This window comes from Rhopilema esculentum, chromosome 16 (genome assembly GCF_057945365.1).
Source record: "Rhopilema esculentum isolate cy_ngs chromosome 16, ASM5794536v1, whole genome shotgun sequence".
In the NCBI taxonomy this organism is placed as follows: domain Eukaryota; kingdom Metazoa; phylum Cnidaria; class Scyphozoa; order Rhizostomeae; family Rhizostomatidae; genus Rhopilema; species Rhopilema esculentum.
In genome coordinates, this window is record NC_142830.1 from 4,021,481 (window position 1) to 4,045,942 (window position 24,462).

The window sequence follows — 24,462 nt, forward strand, 5'->3', positions numbered from 1 at the left end:
CTCTGACGTCCAACCATTCCTACTTGACTTTCCAAACATTAGATAAAAATCGGTCAGATAAAGCTCAGGTTTTAAAGTTAATCATTGAGCAAAATGAAGGAAGTGGAACCTAGAAAAAAGGACAGATGAGGTTCCATACCTGATTATTCCAAGCACGGACAGCTGTCGATGCTAAAGCTCAAAAATATAAGAAAAATGTCTAAAGTTTTCCGAGATCTGAATCAGAAAGACGATTCAGTTTAAACCCGTTCTGTTAGGCCTACACGCGTACAGAATTTGGGATCGCTTAACATCCAGAAAATCAAGAGCAAGGTATTAAGCACAAACTTAACATTTTATCTAAATATTCCGCGCCAATACGTATCTAGAACGTTAAAAGCTAGGGTTCCTTAAATTTAAGAAATACGGAATTTAAAAACTCACTTTAACTCCGGGCAACCTTCTCCAAGGAACTTTAACGTTGAATCTGTCAGGTTATCACAGCCAGATAAACTTATGAAGTCTAGCTCTTTGCACATCTCGCTGACAGTTTTCATCCCTGCATCGGTTATATTCTAGAAAAACCAATGATCATTTGAATTCTAATGCACATCAACACATTTAATGGATATTAGAACATGATACCAAGAAAATGATTGCAATGAAAAAAGTGGCCTAATTAAATAAGATACTTCAGCGAAAATTTTCAATAACACAACCATAAAGGTATGGATACTCTGCTGTAGGACACTATGTTGCAGAACCCGGAAAAATGGCGATTACACGGTCAACGTTTGCAAAAAAAGAACAATTAAATGAAAAAGATATGAAAAAGCCACACCAAAATCCCGCCTTAATTTTATTGTTATTCTGAGTAAGGCTACCAGAACTAAGGGTAATATCCGGAGAAAAGATGGACACTTTCTTGGTCTGGCTATGCTGTGCCTAACAGAGCTTTGTTGTGCTCAGGGGGTAACACTATAAGGTGCCATAGAGGGGCAAATATCCCCCAATATATTCAGATGAAACTGTCGGTACTTGGAAAATTTTGAAAGGAAAAAAAAGGAAAATACATCTACGCATTTTGATAAACTTCAAAATTAATATCCTTAAAAAGTGTCAGCAAAAAAGAAATGTCACTCGAGGTCCTACGTAGAGGCTGTTGTACCCTGTGTAGCTACAACTAGCCTTTTGGCCTGCCCGCAATGTTGCCTTGGATATCGCTGGACGCATTTCTCTTTCTGTGAGGTTTTCACCATTTAAATGTAATACATAAACATGGCCGCTGATGTGACACAATTGTCTGACACAAAGTGACACAATACAAAAAAATTGTCTTTCCCTTAACAGATTGTCTTAAATAGCGGTGGTAGTGAAAAGCATCGACCCCGCTGGGTCAACCTAAACGAGCAACACAAAATTGTTCAAAACAATTTCTACACGAATAAGAACATCTGTCAAGGGAAAATTCTTGTTGCAGATAAGGCTTTGTAGATATGGTAAAATTAGTTTTTGAAATTATGCATCTTATTTTTGCAAATGATTTTTGTATAAAAGCCTTGTGCAAAGGGTAGCTTGATGAATTTATCGACACTTGCAAAAAGAAATGAACGAAATGAAACAATGAGATACTTTCCGTAGATAAATTCTAAGACAAGAAGTTTATGAAAAAACCTATAAATGATTAAGGGAAAAAATGATTGTTTTGAAGTGACGTTACAAAAGAATCACTGAGTCACTAATCTTTTCTTTTGTAACACAGAAAAACAGACCAATATACACGATTATCAATATCGGATTCTTTAATTTCCTCGGCAACTTTTGCATTTCTACGAATTAAGAATTGCAACAATGATATTCAATTTAATGCAACCTCGCTAATTTTCTCCAACTTCTATACAAAAGAACTCATTTTCTCTACAGATTTTCTTTCGCTTCTAATTTACATAAACAGAAATCAATGGCAGGTTCAAAGACTGGGATAACTAATAGCATGATGGTCTTATCTCAATATTAATGAATAGCATTATTAATCAGGTTTCTCAGGCAAATACTGGCAGATGACCTCTAAACACTTTTCCACGTTCTCCTATCTTGTGCCAATTACAGGCGTGTACTGTCGACTCTCATATATAAAATCTATAAAACGGCACATCAGGTTAAGTTTAATTTGATTTTTGCCAGTTTTCATTTGCTGTAGAAAGCGACAGATTAACTAAGTCACTTTCATCGACATTCGTAATGCTCCTAGTAACTAGGTTACTTTTGACATCTTAATATTTTGATATCCAATTCTTGTCTCCTTGCTTGCCCTTCGAGCAATGAGCTTATCATTTTCATATAGCTCGTCAAGTAATACCATCTTGTTGTTCATCCTCATTTGCCTGGAGTTCTTGGTGTGTCGGTTAATATCTGCAATCTTCCACAAAAATTGTGAGACTGTTTTTCCTTCCCACCTCGCAAGAATGCTAAAGTCTGTTTGGCGTATTTACCCAAAAGAAAACCTATCGAAATTATTTTGTAGACCATTCGTAATTTTGACTTCGGCTCCAGATAGACGTATTCGTTGCTCAACCCTTCCACCGTTCCCTTTCCTCCCCCGCCCCCTCGACGCAATGTTGTTTGTTGTGATTTGGTGAAATAGTTGCAAATCATGTGTGCAAAGACCGTATACAATAACAAGATCTCAACAACATTGCTTGAAGGGGGAGGGGATCAAATACAATTCTAGTAGATTACTATTCATAAATTTGTCCTAATTTATCATTGGTCTCAATATACTTTGTGAAGGGTTGTGGCTTGCGTACCTTATCGAACAAATACTACTTCGGTATTGTCCTGCTCCACTGCAAGTTATCAGCTGTGCATCAATCGCTAAAGTTGACTATTATCATTAAAGAGGAATGACCGAAATCTGCCAAAATCACAAAGTTGATGCAGTGCATAAAGCATGGTACCCTGAGTCCAGAGCCTCAAAAATCCAGGGATACTGTACTATAGACCGATTCAGAGGCGAAAAAGGAGAAATATTTCTGAGACTGGATTTGAACAATATTTCTAAAACTAAATTATGGGATTTGAACTATATTTCTATAACCCATGGTAAAGGAATAAAAAGTATTTGGGGGACTTTCGGACATTAAGAAAGACCTCGTATTGAGACAAAAGAGCGTGGATTTGAGCCGAGTTTTCATCGTGTTGAGCTTCTTGAAGTTTAGGGAATTAATTGAATTCAATCATGAAATCGTAAATAACGGACCTGTCTGGTATCCATGTCAATAATCAACGTTAAGATAGTTAAGATATTGGCGATAAGCCCGTATAAGCATGAGACACAACAAGAGCTCGCGCGGGAGGACGAGTCCGCGTTTTTTGAGATCGAAACAAGAAAATATTGTATAGTAGAAAGCTGATGATAAGCATTGCATAAGGTTTGGCAGAGAGGAATAAAAAACAGGTGACTTATAAAAAATTTATCTCCTTCCGGCAGCTTGGACTCATACTTATCACTAAATCGGCTTTCATTACCGTTTCGCTAAAAAATTCAAAACTTTTTAGCTTGCTTTTCCTTTCAAATCTTTTCCTTCCTACTAGCGATCAAAAGCGGTTTCCTTTTTAAATTGAACAAGAGTGCTTTATAATCCCTCATTTGGTTTTATTCTTAATAATCAATTTGAATAATAAGTTGCACAACTTTACTGATGTTTGGTAATTACAACTGTAAGGAATGAAAAATCCAACAATCAAAGGCAATCAAACTGCCAGAAAAAATCAAGGGGAAAAAAGTTATTATCAATTCATTAGCTTTGGTGATACTGACAGAATGCTGAAATAATGCATTTCAAAGTTTCACGCTTCATGCATTCATTTAGGCAACTGCCTATAGGACATCAAACCACATAGCTAACCGGTAAAAAGTTATCTTAATTCAAACAAAAAAGAATTTCGACGAATAAGCTACCCCGGGACATACTGAACTCAAATAGTCTAGCACAAAGAAATATTCACCGTCACAAACATAAGGCAAATTGGATTAGGGTTTACTTTCCTTCAAACGTATTTTCGCGCTGCAAATTCAAGCTGAATTGGAAGTTGCTTTTACAATTTGCCTGAACACAACATTAGGGCTTGGGAACTTTTAACCCTTAAAGTACTCAAAGCTACAGCAATTCTGAAGATTCCATTAGTTTCTCATCAAAACTGTATGTTTTCTGATACTGCATTGACTCTTAAAGTTCTTGATAGAAACAGCTTACTGCTCACTGTGAAGCCGCAAATGACCATTCCCTTTTTCTAATTATTACCTACATTTGTATTAAAAGTACTTCTAAAAAAATTGGTTCGCCGCTAAGAATTGAAAAGATCTACACCCCTAAAAGAACACAAATAATCAAGAATCGACATAAGAAGGGTTCACTCACCATACAGCTTTGAATAACTAATTTCTTCAATCCATTGCAAGATCTTGCTACGCTTTGCAAACCTTCGTCCCGAATCTATAATCAAAGGGTAATCTATTTCAAACTGTGTGCCTTTAAGCAAGTACTTCTTTACATTGCAACTATAAATCATAATTCTATGTAAAGCTAAATTCGTTAGAAATAGCAAATTTCACAAGAATACATTTTGGCAGACAAGGCATATCTGAAAAAGGTTTCAAACACAAAAAAAAGATTTCGTTTGGTAAGTGTAATACAAGCATCCTGTTTACGGAGTTTGCATTTTCTGGCTGCAATTCTGTGTTTAAACATAAAATAACTGGAAAAAACAATTGCATCTGCTTAAAACATCTAGCAACTAAGCAATACCGAGAGGCTGAGATAAAGCTGTAAGTTTACAGTTTAGTTCAGACATCCAAAGTCCACGGAAAAAGCTGACCAGATTAAGTGAAAATCCTGGCTCCTAGGTCTTAAAGAAGAGGATAATAGCTATGTTTTGATCCCCATGAATACCAGCCTCCTAACCTATAATATTTCCTATCATTTCAACCGCTAACTAGCTTTCCATGAAAAATGAAGCTATCAGAGTTGTATGGTAAGTTGCTTAATTTTGACTGGGTCGTAAAATGGCTTAAAGTTTTTGAATTAGCAGTTGATTGTTGTGATGCAATTGGCAAAAAACAATAGCTTGAAGCTTCCAAACTGCCTCTTTTCAACCCATACGCGCACAACGTAAGGAGGCTGGGGGTTGTAGCCTCCAGTTTTTCAATTTTCTGTGACATTTTTGGGAAAATATTATATCAGATACTAAAACAGATATTTTTGAACCATTTTTATTAAGAAAATCACATCGAGCATCTCATAATAAAAGAAGGTGACGTATTAATATAGCTGATAATCACGTGAACCGTTAATCATGTCACTAATCTACGAGTCAACGAAAACGCACGAAAATGCTTGAGCAGTCACCCTGACTAATTTAAGTGTTAATATGGATACAAATTCGTAGAAAGATTCGTAGAAAAAATGTCATTCTTGACTAAACTTTTATGTGTATTGCTATTTATGGCAAGAATTGCAATTTAATGTCAAACCGGAGACAAACTGGGACCACTTACGTTAGTGCAGCCTCTTAGGAGGAGTATTGTGAGCATCGGACATCCATTAGCAATGGCACGTAAACCATCCGATGATATCCTTCTACACCATGACATATTGAGATAACGTAGTTTTTGACAGCCTTCCCTGCAAACGAAAATATTATGCAAACTTTAGGTCATTAGGCTGCCCATAGGACAAAAAACCACATAAGAGACCGAGGTCTGATATCTATCTGATATCAAACTTTCACAAAAATACAGACATCAACCATTATTTTTTGCAAGTAAACTAGATATACTTCAATAAGCCATTAAACAATTAAAGTAGTTAAAGTCACTATTCAGGGTTGTTGTACTTTTTAACATTTATTCTACTCAAGGCAGGGTATGTGTTTCATACCAAAGCAGGTCTTGTGTTTTTCGCGTTTTACACCACATGATCCCAGGTTCATCATAACACCACATTTTATCTTCAAACCGCATTGGCTATATATGCTGTCATAAATTTTTAAGGTCAACTCTTTTAATTTGCGTCTAACGGTCTTTTTTATCTATAGACCACTTATAGACAATAACCAAATCTTTCAACCAAATATTGTAAGCGCCTTTAAAATCATCATTCATTAACTGTTTATTTTGCTTAATTCAAAGACCAACTATTAAGATACCATCATTAATGAAACTATACAATATACTAATTAGATTGACTTCAGATTCGGATTGTGGACCAGAAATTTAATGAACATGTCGATTTTCAATATACTAATCCTTGCGATTTCGATAATAAACAAACAACACACATTTTGGAATGGATTAAATTGAGAGTAGCTTTTAAAATACTGATCTTGAAAAGAGCAGCATAACAATGAAACTAATAACCAGCACGGCGATCAAAGAAAGACATCTTGTTCCAGTTTTATTTCATCTATTTTTGCATATTGTTTCTTCATAGTTGTTGTATATTTATATTGCAGGTCCTTATTGTTTCTTCCTTTCTTACCTATATAATATTTTTGCTTTTATCTATACTTTACTCTTTACTGCATACGACTCTAGCTAGAGACGAAACGTTAGTATTGTATTGATAATGTCCAACTGCTTATTTCGCAACTGTATATATCGGAATAGAATTTGAGTTATGCTCAACTTTAAATGATTGCTAAGTCATATTTTAACTGGAAAATATACACGAATTGCGTCGAAAGATAGCTAAAATAAGGTATCTCTCTTTGTCGCCTTGCTTGTTGCCAGCTTTCAAAATGATTTTGAAAAAAACACTAAATTAAACTCAAAATATCACATTGATTAGAGCTGAACGTTGATAGTGTTGAGACTTTAATTCAAAGGTAAGCGAACAGAGAAACAGAAGACCAGGTCGAGCTAGAATAATTTCGAAAAACCAGGTTAAACTGAATAATTTATATCAAATGCAAAATTCCATCCCGCATCCTGTATATTTATGCGAGGAAACAGCAATGCAGGGTCAGATAATGCGATGTCATGAATACACTGAGTAAAAAAGAAACCATGTTAGGAGTGAGATGTAATAATATGCTGTAGATGAAAAAAATTTAATATTACGGGGGCAAGGTTTGAGAGAAAGGGCATCGCAACTGCACCGAAGAATCAAGAATCAATTAAGGAGTAAACAAAATACTGACCAATCGTAAAATATTTTTGTACCTTTAAAGCCAATTCTCCAAAAAGAAACTTCTACAGGTTGAAAAAGGAGTACTACATGAAGCAATTTACATATAAATTAATTTGCCAGCTGATTCGATGTGTACGATACAGATGGATGACAGTTGATTGAAGTTTAATACTTTGTCCCCCTAATCAATCCTAGAACCTCTTTCCCACAATTACAGAATGAATATAGCATGAAGAAATCCTCACCCTAGTTTTAAAAGTCCGTTGTCGTCTATCTCGATGCATGACTCGATATCCAATAGTTGCAGTCTACTCGAATATTTGCTCAGGCTTTCACAAGTTCTGCAAAAAACACTTCGTAGCAGCAAAAACTAATTCAAAAAATGATTGAAAAATATGGATAATCAAGATTCACCTAAATGTTAAATTAGAACTGGTTTCTTCAAAGATTTTCAAAATCCTTACTTTTCATGAAACACTAAATAGTATAGGGTCAGACAAACGTGATCAAAAAAATTCGAGCAACAAATTTCAAAATACGATGTCAATGAAGAACATAAGGCTGGGTGTCAGCTTTGTGGCCTAGTCTTTCAACTTTGTGGCAGATTCTAAAGATAAACAAATGATGCATACCTCTAAACTTTTGAGTCCCGAAAACGTTTACATTTCTAATGAAATTCAACGAAACATAAAACGAAAATGAAACAAAGTATTTCTGATTTAAACTTCAGAGGTCAAAACCGAACTTGTTGTGTCGTATATTTAAAATCCTATAGACTTCACGGTAGCTGGCTTTATGACATTTGAAATCAGCAAATTTAAAACTCTTTAACAGGCGAAAGAAACCATACAGACCATATGAAAGCTCATTAAAGTACAGATAATGTTCAGAAGTAGTCTTCCATCTTTGCTAAAAGCATTTATCAAGATTTAAATGCATTTAGGTCTATTCTACTGGTCTACCAGCGTTTCTAGAAAATTGTCTCCACCACCGTACTCGTTTAATATGTCGTGTATTATTTATACCATCTCATTTAATAGCGTTAAAACTGGACACAGTTGCTTATACAAATGCCACATGCAGAATGGAAATTTATCTAAAGTAAACAAATAAACCTCTCTCCCAATTAAAGGCTGAGAAGGTGATCTGAACATTAAATTAGGAGGAAGGGCGCAAACTCTTTATATCGTCTATCTAGTGTTGTAGGTTCCTGTTTCTGTCTACCATGACCAGCTAATCAGGTTGTAAATACAATTATTCTTTACGTAATTGTTGAAAAGTTGGGTTGCACTCAGTGGTAAAAATATTAATTTGTTTAAGATTGCAGAGTTTTCTTGTACGATTTTTTCCTGCTAGCTTCAATTAGAATTGGATTTCTGCATGTAGCATTCATGGTAGAGCATTTTGGTGCTTTGCCTCGCCTATGCTATTTATGGCAAGATCTTTCAGTAGGACCATTGACGTAACGTGGTTTAGAATACCTTAGTTCGATAACTACGGGTCCTTGTTCAAAATGGGCCCCAAGGTACTTTTACATGAATGATTTTAAAACTTCACTAGGGTTGACGTTGTTGTCGAAAACTTGAAAGGTTCGTTAACTGAAGTGTCCAGCTCAGCGTTTCCAATTAAAAAGAAATATCATAATCTATACATCTCACGATTCTATTTAGCACGCTAAACAAAATTGGGTGGGACCTTCTTGCAGTCCATAGACAGAGGTCCCATTTCAATTATTACACCACCAAAAAGAACCCTACAAAAATCATAATGGATAGCATGTCAACGCCATGGTAGAAAAGCTTAATGCAACCTCCGGCTTATTTCTCGGAAAATTTTGTACCAAAGTCACTAATCTGCAATAGTTGGTCTCAAAAATGTTCCAAAGAACTTTGCAAATCCAAAGCTGGAAGAGATAACGGTTTTTGACAGTAGATATCATTAAATCTGATTTGCAGACATATCTGAGAAGCGAAAACGACGAGAAGATTCAATCCTTTTGCTAACATGTATTTCTTAAGAATGGTAAACAAACAACGTTTCGCAAAACTCTGTACCAGAAAATAATTTATATCTTACCTATTGGTTAAACGATTACAGTCACGCAGAATCAGCTCCTCTATGTTCTTGCATTGATGGGCAAATGTTCTAAGAAGAAGAGAAATATTGCCGTCAACGATATGAGAGAGAATTGAAACGTCCAAAAACCCTTGTCGTATTCATTGAAGCGCAGTTCCTTTCAAGAGAGAATGAATCAGAGAAGCTAAATGTGATTCATGCCTGTAAAATAAATACCATGCAGCTGTACAGCGTTTGGTGGCAAGTGAACTTTTCTAGCTACATACAAGACCCTTCTTAAAATACTAAACACAGTACTAAGATAAATTGGTTAAAAAGATGCTGAACTTTGACAAGTTTACTTTATAGTAGAGCTTCTTCAGCTTGGAACAAATTCTAAAAGAGAACCCATTCTAATAGAGAAGTTGATTTATAATTTACAACACGCTTTTAGATTCATTTTGCAGATAAAATACATTTCGTTGCAGAAGAAATTTTCATACGACAGGTTACAAAATTCAAATAGACTCTGGAAAACTTTAAGCATAATAACAAAGAATAATACAGAGCTTTTCGTCCAACAATCCTCAGAGCATAAAGCATCGATAACTGCCAAAGTAAGCAAAAACCTTATCACAGAAGCAGACGGAAGTAAAGTAGAGAAATGAAGCATTTGATCGGCTCCTTATGTTTAACCCATCAGCGACCCAAACACCTCACATACACAAAAAAGTCAGAAACTTAGTGCATACTCCATACAGTGGCATTTCTTGTTATTCCCAGAATAATCATTGCCTATAAAATGCTTGTTACAAGAAAGGCATGTTCTTGGAGCTGTAGTAAAATCAATCGCGCATTCAGTTGAAGAAACTAACTGAAAGCCTGAGCAATGGTTGATACGGCAGACAAAAACAGTGAGAATACGAATAAAACGAATAAAACCCTTGAGTAGGGTGGAAAATATTATAAGCGGAAAGCTTTAAAAGACAATTTTCATCAATTTTTTCTGTATGTTAGGGAAAATTGAACTTCCTTGATAAGACAGCATGTCAAAAGTCGCAAAATAAATTGGCAGTTTCGGACTGACAAAAGAGTCAAACAGACTTAAAAGCAAACAAGCAAGAGGAAAGAAAAGGATTTTACTGTATACGAAGATTAATCCCTGGAATAATGTCCCACTCAGTACGCCTTTAACTGACGTAGCTTCTCAATTCAAAACAAACCTTTAAAGGATAACATTGGTATATTTAGCCTGGACCATCACTCAATGGCACATTCATAAAGACAAGTGTTAAATTACAACGCAATTTGAGGAAACTAAAGATGGGTTTCTCATCAATCAAAAACAAGTTGTCAAACAGCGGACTGTTGTGGATTAAATAAACTATCGCTGATTAGTCTGTCGCATACTAATCAAATCCGTAATTGCTCCATTGATTCTAGAGTGATTCTAGGTTAAGCTCTTCGTAGAAGGGGTATGTTTTAACTTTTTTTTAAAAAAGATTTAGGGGAAATATAAGCTTCTTAGGCTGTCCCAGGGCTCTTTGTCGCAGGAAAAGTATTTCTATTCAATTTCATTTAAGCATTTATTCTACTCGGAAAAGGGTTACCAGGTTTACCAAAGATAAGGAAATCCTGGACCTAATAATGTTGCATTTCGATATGATATAATAAAATTCTATTTTAGATTTCATTAAACTTGCAAATAGCTTGAAAGAACACCATGAAATAGATAAATCTGGCACATAATACTTGAGAAATGGTCAGATAAACAAAGGTGCTTTTCTCATCAAATTAATGTCAACTGGCCTTGGTTCTAAAGCTGATGAGCCAGACCCGAAGGAAAATAATCAATAAAGCGAAACTCAGATATTTCACGGACCATATCTCAGTACCTCTGTAACATGCTTAAGGTTTTGGTACAGTTAGAGGTTTTCACCGTGATCTGTATAACTTTGTGGGCAAAGTTCCAGAATCCAATATATCATTATGGCGTCATCACTTGGCCACTCTATTAATATGATGTAGAAATGCAGTAATTATTATTATATTTTCAAAGGTTTTGATTGAAACACGGAACTTCTCAGATCTCATAATGTTGACAAAATTGGCCTATGTCCTGATCGCCCAAATTGTTTAGATTGTAAAGAAATTAGAAGCATGCAATGTGATACGAACTGAATAGAAGAGACTGAGCCTGATAATTATGATCTATATGATACAGAATTGAGTCGCATTTTTCTTCAGTTAAATAAGCCGAAGAAGACTTATCCCTGAATTAACAGAAAGTTTTAAAAACTTCTACATTAGCCGGCACTTTGCTAAAAACCTTCCAATTAAGGTTTATAAGAAGTGATAAGAATGCATAAACAAGTTAACTTCAAAATAAAGTCTGTGACTGCAATGAGCTTTCCTGATGAAATATACCTGTATCATACAATTTCCGCTTATTTAAAACAGATCAAATAATTCCAATTTGCAATAATCGAAGTGGCTATCACTATGCTATTTGAAATGCAAAAGTCAAAATCATATTGGCTTAAAGTATCACTACCCAATGACTTTCAAATCGTCAAATTAACGTTATTACATAACCTAACCACGTTCAGCTTTACGTGTCCTTTAAATAGAAACTAATGCAAAATCATTTCTACTTTTTCAATCAGCATTAACCTAGCTGATTGTTTCTTTGTGATATCATCTTGCTTAAAATTGCTCTAGCTTAAGTATATACTAAGCTCAGGGCCGCCAGTGATATTTTGTATTTAATGCTCTACTGGGTGAAACAAAAACTCATTATGACCTCATCCTATGAATTATTGTCTATCTCCAGCAAACATGATTGGCATGCTCAACTCGACCTGAGTTCATATGCAATGTTAGCTTTGAAGACCAAGTTACATAGCCGGTGGGTGTCGCTGGAAGGGTGAAAAATCTAAACTTGTATTTGCATCCTCCAGCGTACTCTTTGAACTCGAACAATCTTAAGTTCACAATCACTTTCTATTTACTTGGATGCATGGTTACAAGAAAATACCAACTGCAATTAGTTCGCTGAAATGTGTTACCTAATGCAAGTATAAACGTGTCTATTTGGATCAGTCGTTTGTTTCCCTCTATAGGCTAGGGTATGCTGCCTCTGGCTACACATTGCTACTAGACTTTTTCCAGTTAGCATCAGGTTACATCCAATGTTGGTTCAGTTTTGTGGACTGAACAAACACTTTTGGAATTGAGCGTTAACTTTTGCCTCAAGAAGAAATCAAGTCCTTATGATAGTTTCAGACCCATGCTTTTGTTTTACTATTTTCAGATTTATCTATATGTTTTTCAATGAATTGAGCGTAGTTGGAAAATAAGGAGAGCAGTAGATGATGTATTGGGAAAAGCAAAAGTGCTCCGAGCAAATTTGGCCAATATAAGGGCATTTCTTAATTGCCTGTCAAGTTATGTGGTATAAATGAAAAAATTCTAAAAATATATTTTCATGACGTCATCACTCAAAAACTTTCTGCTAATGAGTTCAGAATTAATAGAAATAACAAAAATACCGCAAGGCATCATCTTCAATACTTTGGCATCCTTGTAGGTTTAGCCGCTTCAGAAACCCTCCACATCGTCTTGACAAGCTCTGTATGACCGGACCCTGTCAGTGGAAAGATTTTATGAATAGAAATGATACATGGCAGAAGATGATGCCACCGGGATCAGAAAGATAAGGTAATAGGCGATCAGGCAATGGGAACCAGACCAACCCAGTGAGGAGGTGAGCTAAGGCAAAAGGAGGTGAGAAAAGAAAGCAAAAAACGAGGCAAAAGACAAAGATGATGTACAAAAAAGATCGATAAGGATTGAGAGGTAGAGAAAAATACAAAGGTATTCTATTTAGAAAAAGTGGGAGAAAATTTGGAAAAAGTCAAAGTTGAATAGCGAGGGGAGAAAGAATTCTTTAAGCAAAAGAAAGCGACGAGGAAACAGTAACATGGAAAGATTTGGAGATGAGGATAAATTATAAAATTTTCCGTCACTTAATTCGCATAGGAGGTAAAGGCTCAAGAAACAAGGCATAGAAATGTTACGAGGGAAAAATAAAAAAATTTTAAAAATCAGACAAAAACATACATAGAAAAGAAGTACACAAAGAGGAAGAAAAAAAATGAAAATGAATGTTGAAAGAACAAATGCAAGTAGTCTAAAATTTGAAAAAGAGAAACACAAGGAAAGTAAGAGAGGACAAAACGGCCGAAGAACAAGAAAGAAATTGTGAAAAGTAGCTTTCTTAACATTGGACAAATGAAAACGTAAAGAAAAACGGGATGTGCTTTAATGTAGTTATTGAAACGCTATATCGAGGTTTATGCTTTTTGACACTTTTGTATATTGATGGTTTTGTTTACGTTAGGTTTATGAAAAATGAATGAGAATATATATGAAAATAGTAACTTAACATGCAAAAATTACATTCAATCAGTAATAACTGGCATGAAAATGCAATAAATTTTGTTTCTTAAATATGTATCCATGTTGATCAGAAAAAATGAGCTAATCCTTACAACCTAAACTTGCAATTGTCATATTTGATGTTTAAAGAGAAAAAATTGCGATTCTACTATACCTTAACGGCTCCAAAAGACTGAAAATTTATTATAAACTAGGAAATTTGTTATGGAAAATCTTTGATGTTTACCTGAAAGAATTTAGAGTCATAAATAGTATGGAGGATGGATATGAATGTCATGAAATAGATTTCATTTGGATTAAGACGTTATACAATATGATATCCCTTTAGACACCTAAAACAGCACCATTTACACAAAATATATTGACAATTTATCGATAGCTTTTTACCTTTATATCCTTTTGAAAGTCAAACAGATCCACTCTCTGCCAATTGCTGCCATCGAGAGCAAGGACATTCCAGGCCTAAACAAAAGACAAGAGGTAGATTTTCAATGTACATTATTGTTAACTTTGGTATAGTTTTACTGTAAGGAGTGTAGGCAACTGGTAAGTAAAGAAAACAGTGGCATTTTTAGCAAATAAAATTGCTTATCATAACCATGTTGGAAAAGTCTTTTTGAAGTATAAATATGTCGTTGGGATGTTAATAATGGCTTCAAAAAAATTATATTTTGCAGAACTGTATAAGACTTGAGGCATTGCCAATTCCTTCCTTTTGATATTTTACGCACCTACAAATTGGAAAAAGTTTACAAAAATATTACTCGATACTGTGGCGTTACTCGATGCATTCATTACGAATTCCAGCGTACCTCCTTTGACTCCGGCATCGCTAACCTCTTCAGTTTCATAACCGTTTCATATGTTACAGTCGATGTTCTTTTGAAAAAACTAGTTTACTGCTGTATTTTTCAGTTTGCTAAGCTATAAGCCTGAGTTCCAGCCACCTGACTTAAAGTATCGCGAGTAAGACTCAGGCTATTAAGCTATTAGATAACTTGGCTGTGAAAGTCCTTTGCAGGGATTTTGCTTTTTGTAGTCAAAACCATAAAAGGTGGATAACGTGGCTTTATTTCAGTGCTATTTCCAGTATTGCCTGAACGCATTTAGGATTCAGTTTGGATGTTCAGTAACTAGAGTGCGTGCGGAGGTAGCTTCAAGGTAGAAGCACAGGGCCCTTATATGCAAAGAAAAACAATGACAAAATTGATAAAAGCAATACATTTTTACCAATCAAAACTTTTATGGCCGCTATATCTGTATCTTAAATTTCATGATGCCACAAAGGGTCGATTGTTTTCGCTAAAAGCTGTGCCAACTTCCCTTCTGGCAATGGTTTTTAGGATCGTTGGTTTTGTAAAGAGTACGTGGTCGCAAGAAATAGAACATGCCTTGAAATCGGCACACTAATCACAGGGAAACGGTTCCATAGCGTTTGAAAACAGATCAATCATTATTTTCTGGAATTTCGACGAGACAGAAAACACCGCAAAAAGCACCGCGACTGTAATGCTTGGAATTAACGAATGACGGCTTATTTTCTATTATTAACATCAATTCATTAATTTAAGTGCAATATAAACCCACACACAAAATTTCACATCGATATTCGAAAGAGAAGTTAAAGAAATCAATCCTTACTTTTACCAAATTTATAAGGGCTCAGTATGGAGCAAGTTCCTTTTTGCCACTATTCAAAATGGCGGAAGTAAACAAATTTGCCTCGCAGGGTACCGGTGAGTTAGACATCTAGCGCCTTCGGCGCTTCTATATCATCGGACCCACCACATAGCGTACTCATTCTTTGTACACAAAAAGGCACTTACCTTGGAGACCTGTGCCGAGCGACATAGACTGACTACATCGAGATATGAAAAGACTCTAGAAGCAAGATAAAATTTTCTATTGTTAAAAAGCACTTGTCATTGACAATTGTTACAAAATTTATTTAGATCGATCAAGTGAATAATATGATGAAAGTCTAAGGTTTGGCAAAGAATGAGTATTGATCGGTATGACTAATGTCATGTACCGTTATCAAGGACTAGCGCATATCAGATGATTCATCATATTATCTATGCATAGGAATGTTCTCGTGGACCACTAAGGAACGAAATGATCATGGGTCATGGGTCTGTCTTGCTCCGTGTGATGACAAGAATATTCGTATCTTGTATGAGTGTGATCTCGAAACAAAACGGTTCCATAGCGCCTTGAGGTGAATTGGTTACAATCTATACGAAGACACTGACGATTTGGTTCATGTGTAATTCCAGCAATAACCGGATATGAGAAACAATCCAAAACGAAATCAATCTGGTACCTTGCGAACAAGGCATATATAGGCATGACAGGGTTCTTTCGATCCTCTTAGATTGTATTAATACAAGCCTCCCCCCCCCCCTTGCTACACAGTAACAGAACACTTTGGTACCAGTACACTATTGATGGATATCTAAAATGGATAGGTCATACAGAATTCAGTTCTACAGCAAAAGGGTCTGCTGGGTCAGGTCAGAAAGTTGAATCTTATTGTGCCATTAAACGAATAATGACCATAACTAGTATAATTATCTAAAATCTGCACACAAACCAGGTCACTAGTTTGGGTTTGGATAAGATCTTTAACTACAAATGGCAGCAACCCTATATGTTAAATTCACCCTCGACTGATTTCCTCTTGCAAGGCATTCCTTCTAAAAAGAACCTATATATCGAAAAGAGATAATATTTAAGTTCATTCGGGGAGGGTCTTATCGAAAAACATGGGGCTAGGCGATGGGTACTTCTCCTTTGCAAAAAGCGTACGAGATTTCCAACAAAACAAAAGGATTTATCCGGATTGCACGGTAAAAAATGTCAATAAAATTTGAACGAGATCTCCATGGAGTGATTAGCTCCTCGAGACTGCGGTTGGGACGAAATTGTACAGATGTTGCATAGAAAATATTTTGGACCGCTTCTAAAAGCCGGATGCTTTTTGAAAAATTAGTTTTCCTTGCTCATGAAAGCAAAGTTCTTGTAGGTGAATTTCCCGGTGAACATCCCTTTCGTCAAGTCACAAAGTTCAAAGCATGCCAGAGGTCTCTTTATAGCCATCTTATTGCAAATTTTTGATGATTAGTAGCAGCTGCAATTTGGCAAGTCTTGGGTTCGGAGGTCCTCCTTATCCCTTTCCTCAATGCAATGCGATAAATCTACAATCGCGATCGCAAATGTTCTTTACTGATATCGTAAACCAAAGAAGACTGACAATGTTTTACTACTGATGGTCATCAGATAGATTTTTAGGGTCAAAATGATATGATAATAGGCGTGGGTGTCGGGTCCAGTTACTTTTGGAACAGTAACTGTAACCATTACGGAATTGTACGATCACAGCTAATTGAATTTTACGATATTACTACTCGTTTTAGTTCTGTCCTTTTGCTATAAGAGGAAGGGTAGTTTGAAGTAGACATTTGTGCGCACTAAGAGTTGTGTTGCATGGCAATCAATTCTCATTTGTCACACTTTTTGCATGGTGATAATCATTGTTGTTGCTTTACTTGCAGCATATTTTAAATGTGCTTGCATGGGTAGGGAACCTTTTAAAGAATGTTTGATCTTGCAACCTTGCTATAGATTTAGTCGCACAATTAAAACAGGTCTGGCGTAATGTAGCGTGCATAAAAATTATTGTCTCAAACCCCAAGCAAGCATACAACTACATTATTTGACCAGCTATCTGCAAGAGATTAAAGGACAACGAAACACAATAACCGAGAGACTTGATCACGAAATCACAATTTGCTATTCCTATTTGCCGGTAACAATACACGTTGCATTCTTATTTGCTGGTAACAATTCCTATAAGTGACAAAATTAACAAAAGCAAAGAGCTTGTAGAAAAGGGCACAAGTCAGCCCAAAACGTGGACACAGACCAGTTATATCAATTTGCTGCATACCCAGGATATTGAATGAAATTTTGAAGGAGATCCACAAATTTTCGTGAACATTCGTAAAGGAAAAGTCACAAACCAAAACAAATTTATGATCCAGCTAGAAAAAGCGAAACGAGCACTTGAAGGTGTAGATAATCTCTTCGAAACCTTTTTTGTAAGAAAAACAGGACAAGTAGCAGTGGCAATCAACCATTTTGAAACAACATGACTCTACAATCAACACTACGCATAAATCATTTGTTATCAAGCCAACAATGAATTTTCTGTAATCTCTAACCACTAATTTCTCTGAGCCTCGTTGACCGTCGTGTAGCTGATTGGTTCATTATGTTCCTAACCCCCTTTTTCCCTATTTTTCAAAATTCCTGCTTATCCGAATTAAACTATGCAATTTTAGTCGACACCTGGTATTTGTTACTAATTGGCACAGATTGATGACAGACACAGCACCTCTATCCAGCAAATCATGTTAATCTATTTTTATGCTTTCTCTTAAGCCTGTTCCCCACCCGTAACCCGCTCGTGCCCGCCGAGTAATCAGGATGAACCATAAGTTTTACTAGGATTGTTAGTTTTGTGCAGCAGGGAGTAGACATCTATAGATCCCGCCATGAAATTGGCTAGTTCCGTAATGCACGGTTTCCTAACGCCCGATGACTACGTCACGACTGCCAAGTAGTAATAAAGAAATGACTTGACCAAGTCATAAAGAGAGAGAGTGTGTGTGAAAAAGAGAGAAAGAGGGAGAGAGCGCTGCTGCATGCGCACATTCATGACAGCAACTGGGGCCAACGTCTTTCCCAAGACAACGCCCAAATGGCAATAAGTGACATCATGGGTATCCCAATCACTGAGGTAGAAAAGGAGACGATTAGCGGCAGCCCGTGGTAATTAGTTACATTTGCTATTGCTCGTTTTTTCATAACTCTGCAGAGTGCACACATCTCCCCTATGTTCCAGATATAAAAAATGCCTATCTAGCAACCACCTTCCCTTTCAAACAAAATCTGTTTCCAGTGGCACTTAAAGTCTTAAAGTTTGTGTCGTTCTTGCCAGGTAAAAGAAAGCACAACGGCTCAGAAGAAAACAATAGAGGAATAAAATGGATGAGTAGGATTCCCAGGCCTGCTAGAATAAAATTAAGGAGGGCTTAATATTTCAATGCTATAAACGAGCATACTTCGGGCACCTGTTGGGAAGCAAACGATAGAAAGCGCATGTAAACAAATATAAAGTGAGGACATCTGACGAACAATTCATTGCAACAAAGGCTACTTCTACTTCACTGCATGGCCAATACGCTGTCTATCAATCTCAACAAAAAACTGATGAATAATCGCATCGAGAGGGCTTCAGTTTTTGAGACTGACTCGCTCGTTGCCATATAGCCGTCACAGGCAAATCTCAATACAACATCTATGATGGTGAGAAACAATTTGATAATTCAAGCTGGATAATGCACTGACTTCTTGCCTAATTGAAATCTTACTTTCTCTTAAATACAAAGACTGGTTTTAATGAATAAATAATGACAGGATACCTCAACAGAAGCTCTTTTGGTAATTTTTTGTTGATCAGCCCAGTAACAGTGTCTTCGGTGAAACCCTGTAGAGACAAATTTTTGAATAAGTCAATAAAAGAAAGTTAACAAGGCGATATAAACATCAAATAAGCAAATAGAGCATTGATGACTTATTGAAAATTTTCTCCTGCGTTGTATCAGGACAAACTCAAAATTAACGTCGCTTTGGGTATTACCAGTGCAAATTTTTCACGTGCAACTTCAAATATCAGAACATAGGCCTCTTCGTCTCCAGAAACATCGCGACTTCGTTGCAAACATTGCGTGACGTGATATTTGACGAGCTTCATAACAAGCGTGTTTTCAATCGGCAAGTTAGCTTCCGAATAAATCAAAATATCTTTTGTTTTGAACTAAAGCCAACATAAGATGGTGTTTACATATTTGCACGATATCGAGACTTGAAACTAGAGGCTGAAACAAAATGGCAGACCTAACAGTATAAAGATTTGATGGATACCAGAAAATGTGTTAGTGAATACAGGTAAATGTAAGGCCAATGCATCAGCTAAAAACATAAACAAGATAGAGAGAACTAAAACTACAAGACTAACGTAAACAAAAATGTAATAGGAAACGAGGCTTAGTAAGGAACGAGATAATAATAATCATAAGCGAGAAGTTCATCAATGTAAAAGAGTTTCTGGAGATTGTCAAATAAAACATAGGTTTCCACCACATGTGTACGAGATTTCAAGGAATGATTTGTCCCCCAGAACGAGATTTAAAGCAGTAGTATCACGTCATAGCAAATAATGTTTTAGAGACTATAAAAAATCCAAAATAAACAGTGAGCAATAAATAATTTTACTAGCCTTCTTATTTGTGATCAAACATAAATACGACGACAAAATCATTACGAAGGCCATGGCCATATAATTTTTAGTACTCGAAATACCTTAAATTCATTAGCCCCCCTTCCACGGCATCACTGCCTTACATTTAATTGAAAAGTGTCGGGGGTTATAGCAAAGGGCCATCTTTTTGGAGCAAGCACTCTGTAAAAGCAATACTACTGCAAATAGTCTTTATTTCCAAACTTTTATGTTGTCTATTTCCAAACAGAAATTTTTATGCTTTCTAGTAAATTATCTTCAATAGTCAAGAAAAAAATGGCAAAAGACGAGATCAGGTCAACTGTTCCGACATTTGGTAAAACAGTATGACTATAGAACTTTCGAAATGATCTACGCCATTAGGAACATGCTCGTCAAAGTCGAAACACTGAAAAATTATAAAAGTATTGTATAAGAATTTTCTCTAGGGCAGAACTTCAGAAGTCCCCCAAATTTTATTTTCTTTCTTGCGTGGGTACAGCCCATTTGAGTCTCTTAGAGCTGCCTTAGAGCTACACACACAGCGCTGCGCTTTTCATTGTGCATTATTCATTAAATTATCAAAAAATCCGAGAAGCATTAGGCCTAAAGAAAAAAGTGAACAATGGATTCTCCTTCTTATAAACTGAATACTACGGCAAAAATGTTTAGAGACGCTTACAAATGCTGCAAGTTCTTGTTTCAACGGTTATTTTGAATTTTGCTATGAAAAAGAAAGTGAAACTTGATTTAAAATGATTGTTCTCTAGTCTCAAGCAACATGGTGAGGTTCTAACATGGACGCTGCAATGTGGGATCAACGATGGGCTGGAGAAGCTCGATCCAGTCTTTTTTTTAGATCAGTGATCCAGTCTATAGGCTTTGTAACAAATAGTACCAAACTACCTATAAGAAACAAACAATTGGAAACAGTCCCTGAATTTCACTAAGGAAACAAATAAACCAAATTCAATCGCCCTTTAAAATTTTCAGATACATCTCCCTCGTGCCCTTGGACGTAAAATTCAAAGTGCTAAATTACTTCTTCTTAATACGAATTTGCACAATTCTAAAAAAATACATCAAATAATCTAATAACTTTATAATCTAATATTAACTTTGAAATCGCTATTGTTGCCAAATTCTCGGTTTTTCTTATCAAACCCGATGTTGAACAAAGGTGGTCTGTGGCTTTTTCTTTGGAAAATTTTGCCAACAACAAGGTTTTTTAACACAATCGGTTCAAATTTATCTCGAGACCAAATTTATCTCGAAACAATTAAGTCTGTTTCAGTTCTCTTTCTGAAAGATCTATTTAAATATGCTTAGATCTTCAAACACAAAAAGTAAAATAAAAACCATATCGGAGTGTTTTCATATCTTCATGGATTTTGTTGTAATCATAAACAATTACTAACTAGCTAATTAAAACAAAAGCACAATTATCGTCAATCCTAGAACAAAATTTATTGCAAAATCAAACAAGGTTTCATAAGTGATATCTGTATTTTTCGGAATAATTTTGAAAATTTCATAAATCTAACAAACAATTTAATATGACCCAGACCCCCACACCTAACCTCCCCCATGCTCAAATTGTGAAAATGGTTGATCCCTAAAAATACTCGGGGCTTATTCAAGAATTACGATAAAGATATATGGAGATATAAATTACTATTGATGCTTACAAATGGTTTTCTAGAAAAACAACGGGAAAATTCGTTAGTTGCATTCTGTACACAAGCAACACTGGCTGCGGGGGCAGCTAAATTTCGCTGATACTGTTTGGCATAATAAAAGAGAAGTGCTAAAAAGCACGTGCGTCTCGCATGTGATGCGTATCATCGATAAAAACAATATGAATCAGTGGCGTCGCGTGACCATTCTCGCTGGGCGGGGGGTGTAAGAGATGCAAAACCATATTTACCGACAGAAATTATTTTGTTACATTAACATTTTGTTATAAATTTAATTCTACCGACGAGTACTCTGAAAGTTGGGGGGGGGTGTACACCCCTTCCCCACACCCCCGCACGTTACGCCCCTGGATGAAATAGCAGATAGGAGCGAAGATAGAAGATATCTAGATAGATGCTCCTCCGCTTCTCTGCTCCTATTTTCTATTTCCATGCTCGGATATATGTGGCTCTGGTACCCAGGGTATCATATGGCAATCTGAAAACTTTGAACAAAACAAACACAACTATCGGTGAGTATCTTTCACTGACATCTTAATTAACAATGCAAGTACATTATGCCAAAATAAAAGCAAAATGGTACAACAAAGACCATTCAGTTTACAAAGGAGCAACTGCATGCCCTTCTAGCTATTCTGTTCCAGCGTTGCATTTACACGGGGCAGGGGCGGTCTGGCGTCAAAGTCGCAGGGTGGCTAGAAAGCTCAAAGGGCCCGGTTTAGGGCGTGGCGGGAACAATTGAACCACACCCACGAAAAATGTGGCCTAAAAATACGATTAATTTAATAAAAATTGATATTAAAGCAATGCACTAAACAGCAGCAGTATTTCTAAATTAATTAGTAAATTCGGACAAACATTTCCTCTCGTGTAATCAGGGTTTAAAATCCCATGTAGAATTAAGAATCAAGATCAAAATTTATTCAAGCTCTCAGAGTTTCAACCCTTTTGCAGAAGAATCAGCAAATTGGTCAATGACTTGCATCAAGCATTTATACGCGTTGTACAGTGAAGGGTAGTTGTTAGGTGCAGATTGTATCGACTAATTTCTTTATAACAACCAGCAAATTCAGGTCCAGGCTCACTTTTCTTAATGTTTCAAAAATCCGAGACTGGATTGCTCTTGATTTTTTCTTAAATTAATATGGTGTAAGCAGTGCGATTGCTAGCTTTTTTGTTCTAGGGAGGTGTTCAGGCCTTATTTGCCAAAAAAGTGAGTTATACAGCCTTCATTTGACCACTCATGGTTAAAGCACCCACACATGGCTAAAAATCCTCGTTTTTGGGTTAAAATGTTGCTCAAAATTGCATTTTACATTAACTCAACCTTAGCTTGTTCTTAATTTGTTCTCAACTTTTGACCAGTTTTGATGCTCATGTTCTTATGAATTTGCTATATATAATAGAAAATATAAATATAAAAAGGGTCGTCGGTACAAAGTTTTGAATGCGCAGGGTATGCACAGTTGGCAAGCTTCTACCCTTTTGAAACAGGGTGTAGATGTCGTCTTTTGGGTCCTTTCTCTCTTTGCGAATCCCCACCTTGAAAGTCACAGTTTTTATTTCCATATGTTTCTTCTCTAAGAGCTTGTTCCTGGAAGCAATCTTTTTTGGATCTCCATTTCCACCAGTTGTTGTTTTCATTTGAACGATAAGCTGCTGGTAGCAATTTGCAAATGCCAGCAAATATGACATTCTCTAAACGAGAAATCTTGAAAAAGAAGGCTCTTATTGCTCTCCTGCTTCATTCTAGCATTGCTAAATCCTGATACATATCTCTCTTCTTAGAGAACCTTCTGTCAGTCCCTCCCATCTGTGTTTAAGTTTGTAACTAGACGGTAGTGATGACCCCTTGTCTTCCTTTTTTGTTTCCTTTTTTGAACTTAACATTATTTTTACTTATTGAAGCCCCCTGCCAATAACTACAGCCTAAGCTTTATGTCCTGTATAACAGTGTACTAAGTTGAAAAAAATACAATTAACAGCCGACCACCCCCTATGAATTTCGTTCCCAGACACAGCACTGTCTCTGACATCTGCTGTTTTATATAATCATAATATGGATTAAAAACGAAACTTAAATCAATTCATAGCTAAAACATGGATGTTTTTTTAATCAAGCGATTTTTGTCCATTCCAGGTCAGATATCATGGGTACCGGAGCCACATAAATGAAAGAGCGGAAATAGAAGAAAGGAGTAAGCTCCTCCGCTTCTCTGCTTGCTATCCTGTTTACACGCTCGAAATTGTGTGGCTCTGGTACTCAGGGTGAACGTAAAAATAAACACATGGCTGAAATAACGGAAACCAGGGTTTGGGCGGTTTGAAGTGCATGTATTGGGACTTTAATCGCACTATAATCAGTCTAGGGCATTAAGTTTTTGGCATTAAGTTAAAAAAATTTCGCCACTTTGCCACCCTGGCCAGACCACCCCTGACACGGGGAGAAATTGGAAGGAATGTAAAAGTGTAACGGTAAGCTATCGATCCTTCCCAGTCCATTGCTAACAGGAAAAATTATCCAGATGGCGAAACAGTCGCAATTTCCTCGTTTAATTAGCTGTCTGTTTGCATTGTTCGCTGTTGTTGCTCATGCGCACAAAAATAAAACGGGAATAAACGGGGAAATAAATTTGAAATGCAACGGGCTAAGAAACGGCTACGTTTCAATACTTAATAATAAACACAAAACTGTACTCTACAATACTAACAAAGATGCAACGGTGCGAAAAACTTC

General features: G+C 36.2%; 1 protein-coding gene across 2 annotated transcripts in view; it reads right to left on the reverse strand.

Annotated features, from left to right (window-relative positions):
• The window catches only part of LOC135682658 (F-box/LRR-repeat protein 2), a 52,717-nt gene that overhangs the window by 24,003 nt on the left and 4,252 nt on the right, over nt 1-24,462 (reverse strand). The window contains exons 1-10 of one of the 2 annotated variants that reach the window (XM_065197638.2): nt 19,390-20,652; nt 19,172-19,236; nt 15,512-15,566; nt 14,073-14,147; nt 12,776-12,870; nt 9,246-9,314; nt 7,415-7,510; nt 5,537-5,663; nt 4,401-4,475; nt 424-554 (exon numbers count right to left, since the gene is read on the reverse strand). In XM_065197638.2, the coding sequence (XP_065053710.1) occupies nt 424-554; nt 4,401-4,475; nt 5,537-5,663; nt 7,415-7,510; nt 9,246-9,314; nt 12,776-12,870; nt 14,073-14,147; nt 15,512-15,566; nt 19,172-19,236; nt 19,390-19,503 (902 nt within the window). In that variant the 5' untranslated portion in view covers nt 19,504-20,652. Of the gene's footprint in view, nt 1-423; nt 555-4,400; nt 4,476-5,536; nt 5,664-7,414; nt 7,511-9,245; nt 9,315-12,775; nt 12,871-14,072; nt 14,148-15,511; nt 15,567-19,171; nt 19,237-19,389; nt 20,653-24,462 lie in introns of those variants that run through there. The other variant, XM_065197639.2, reaches the window with a different exon arrangement.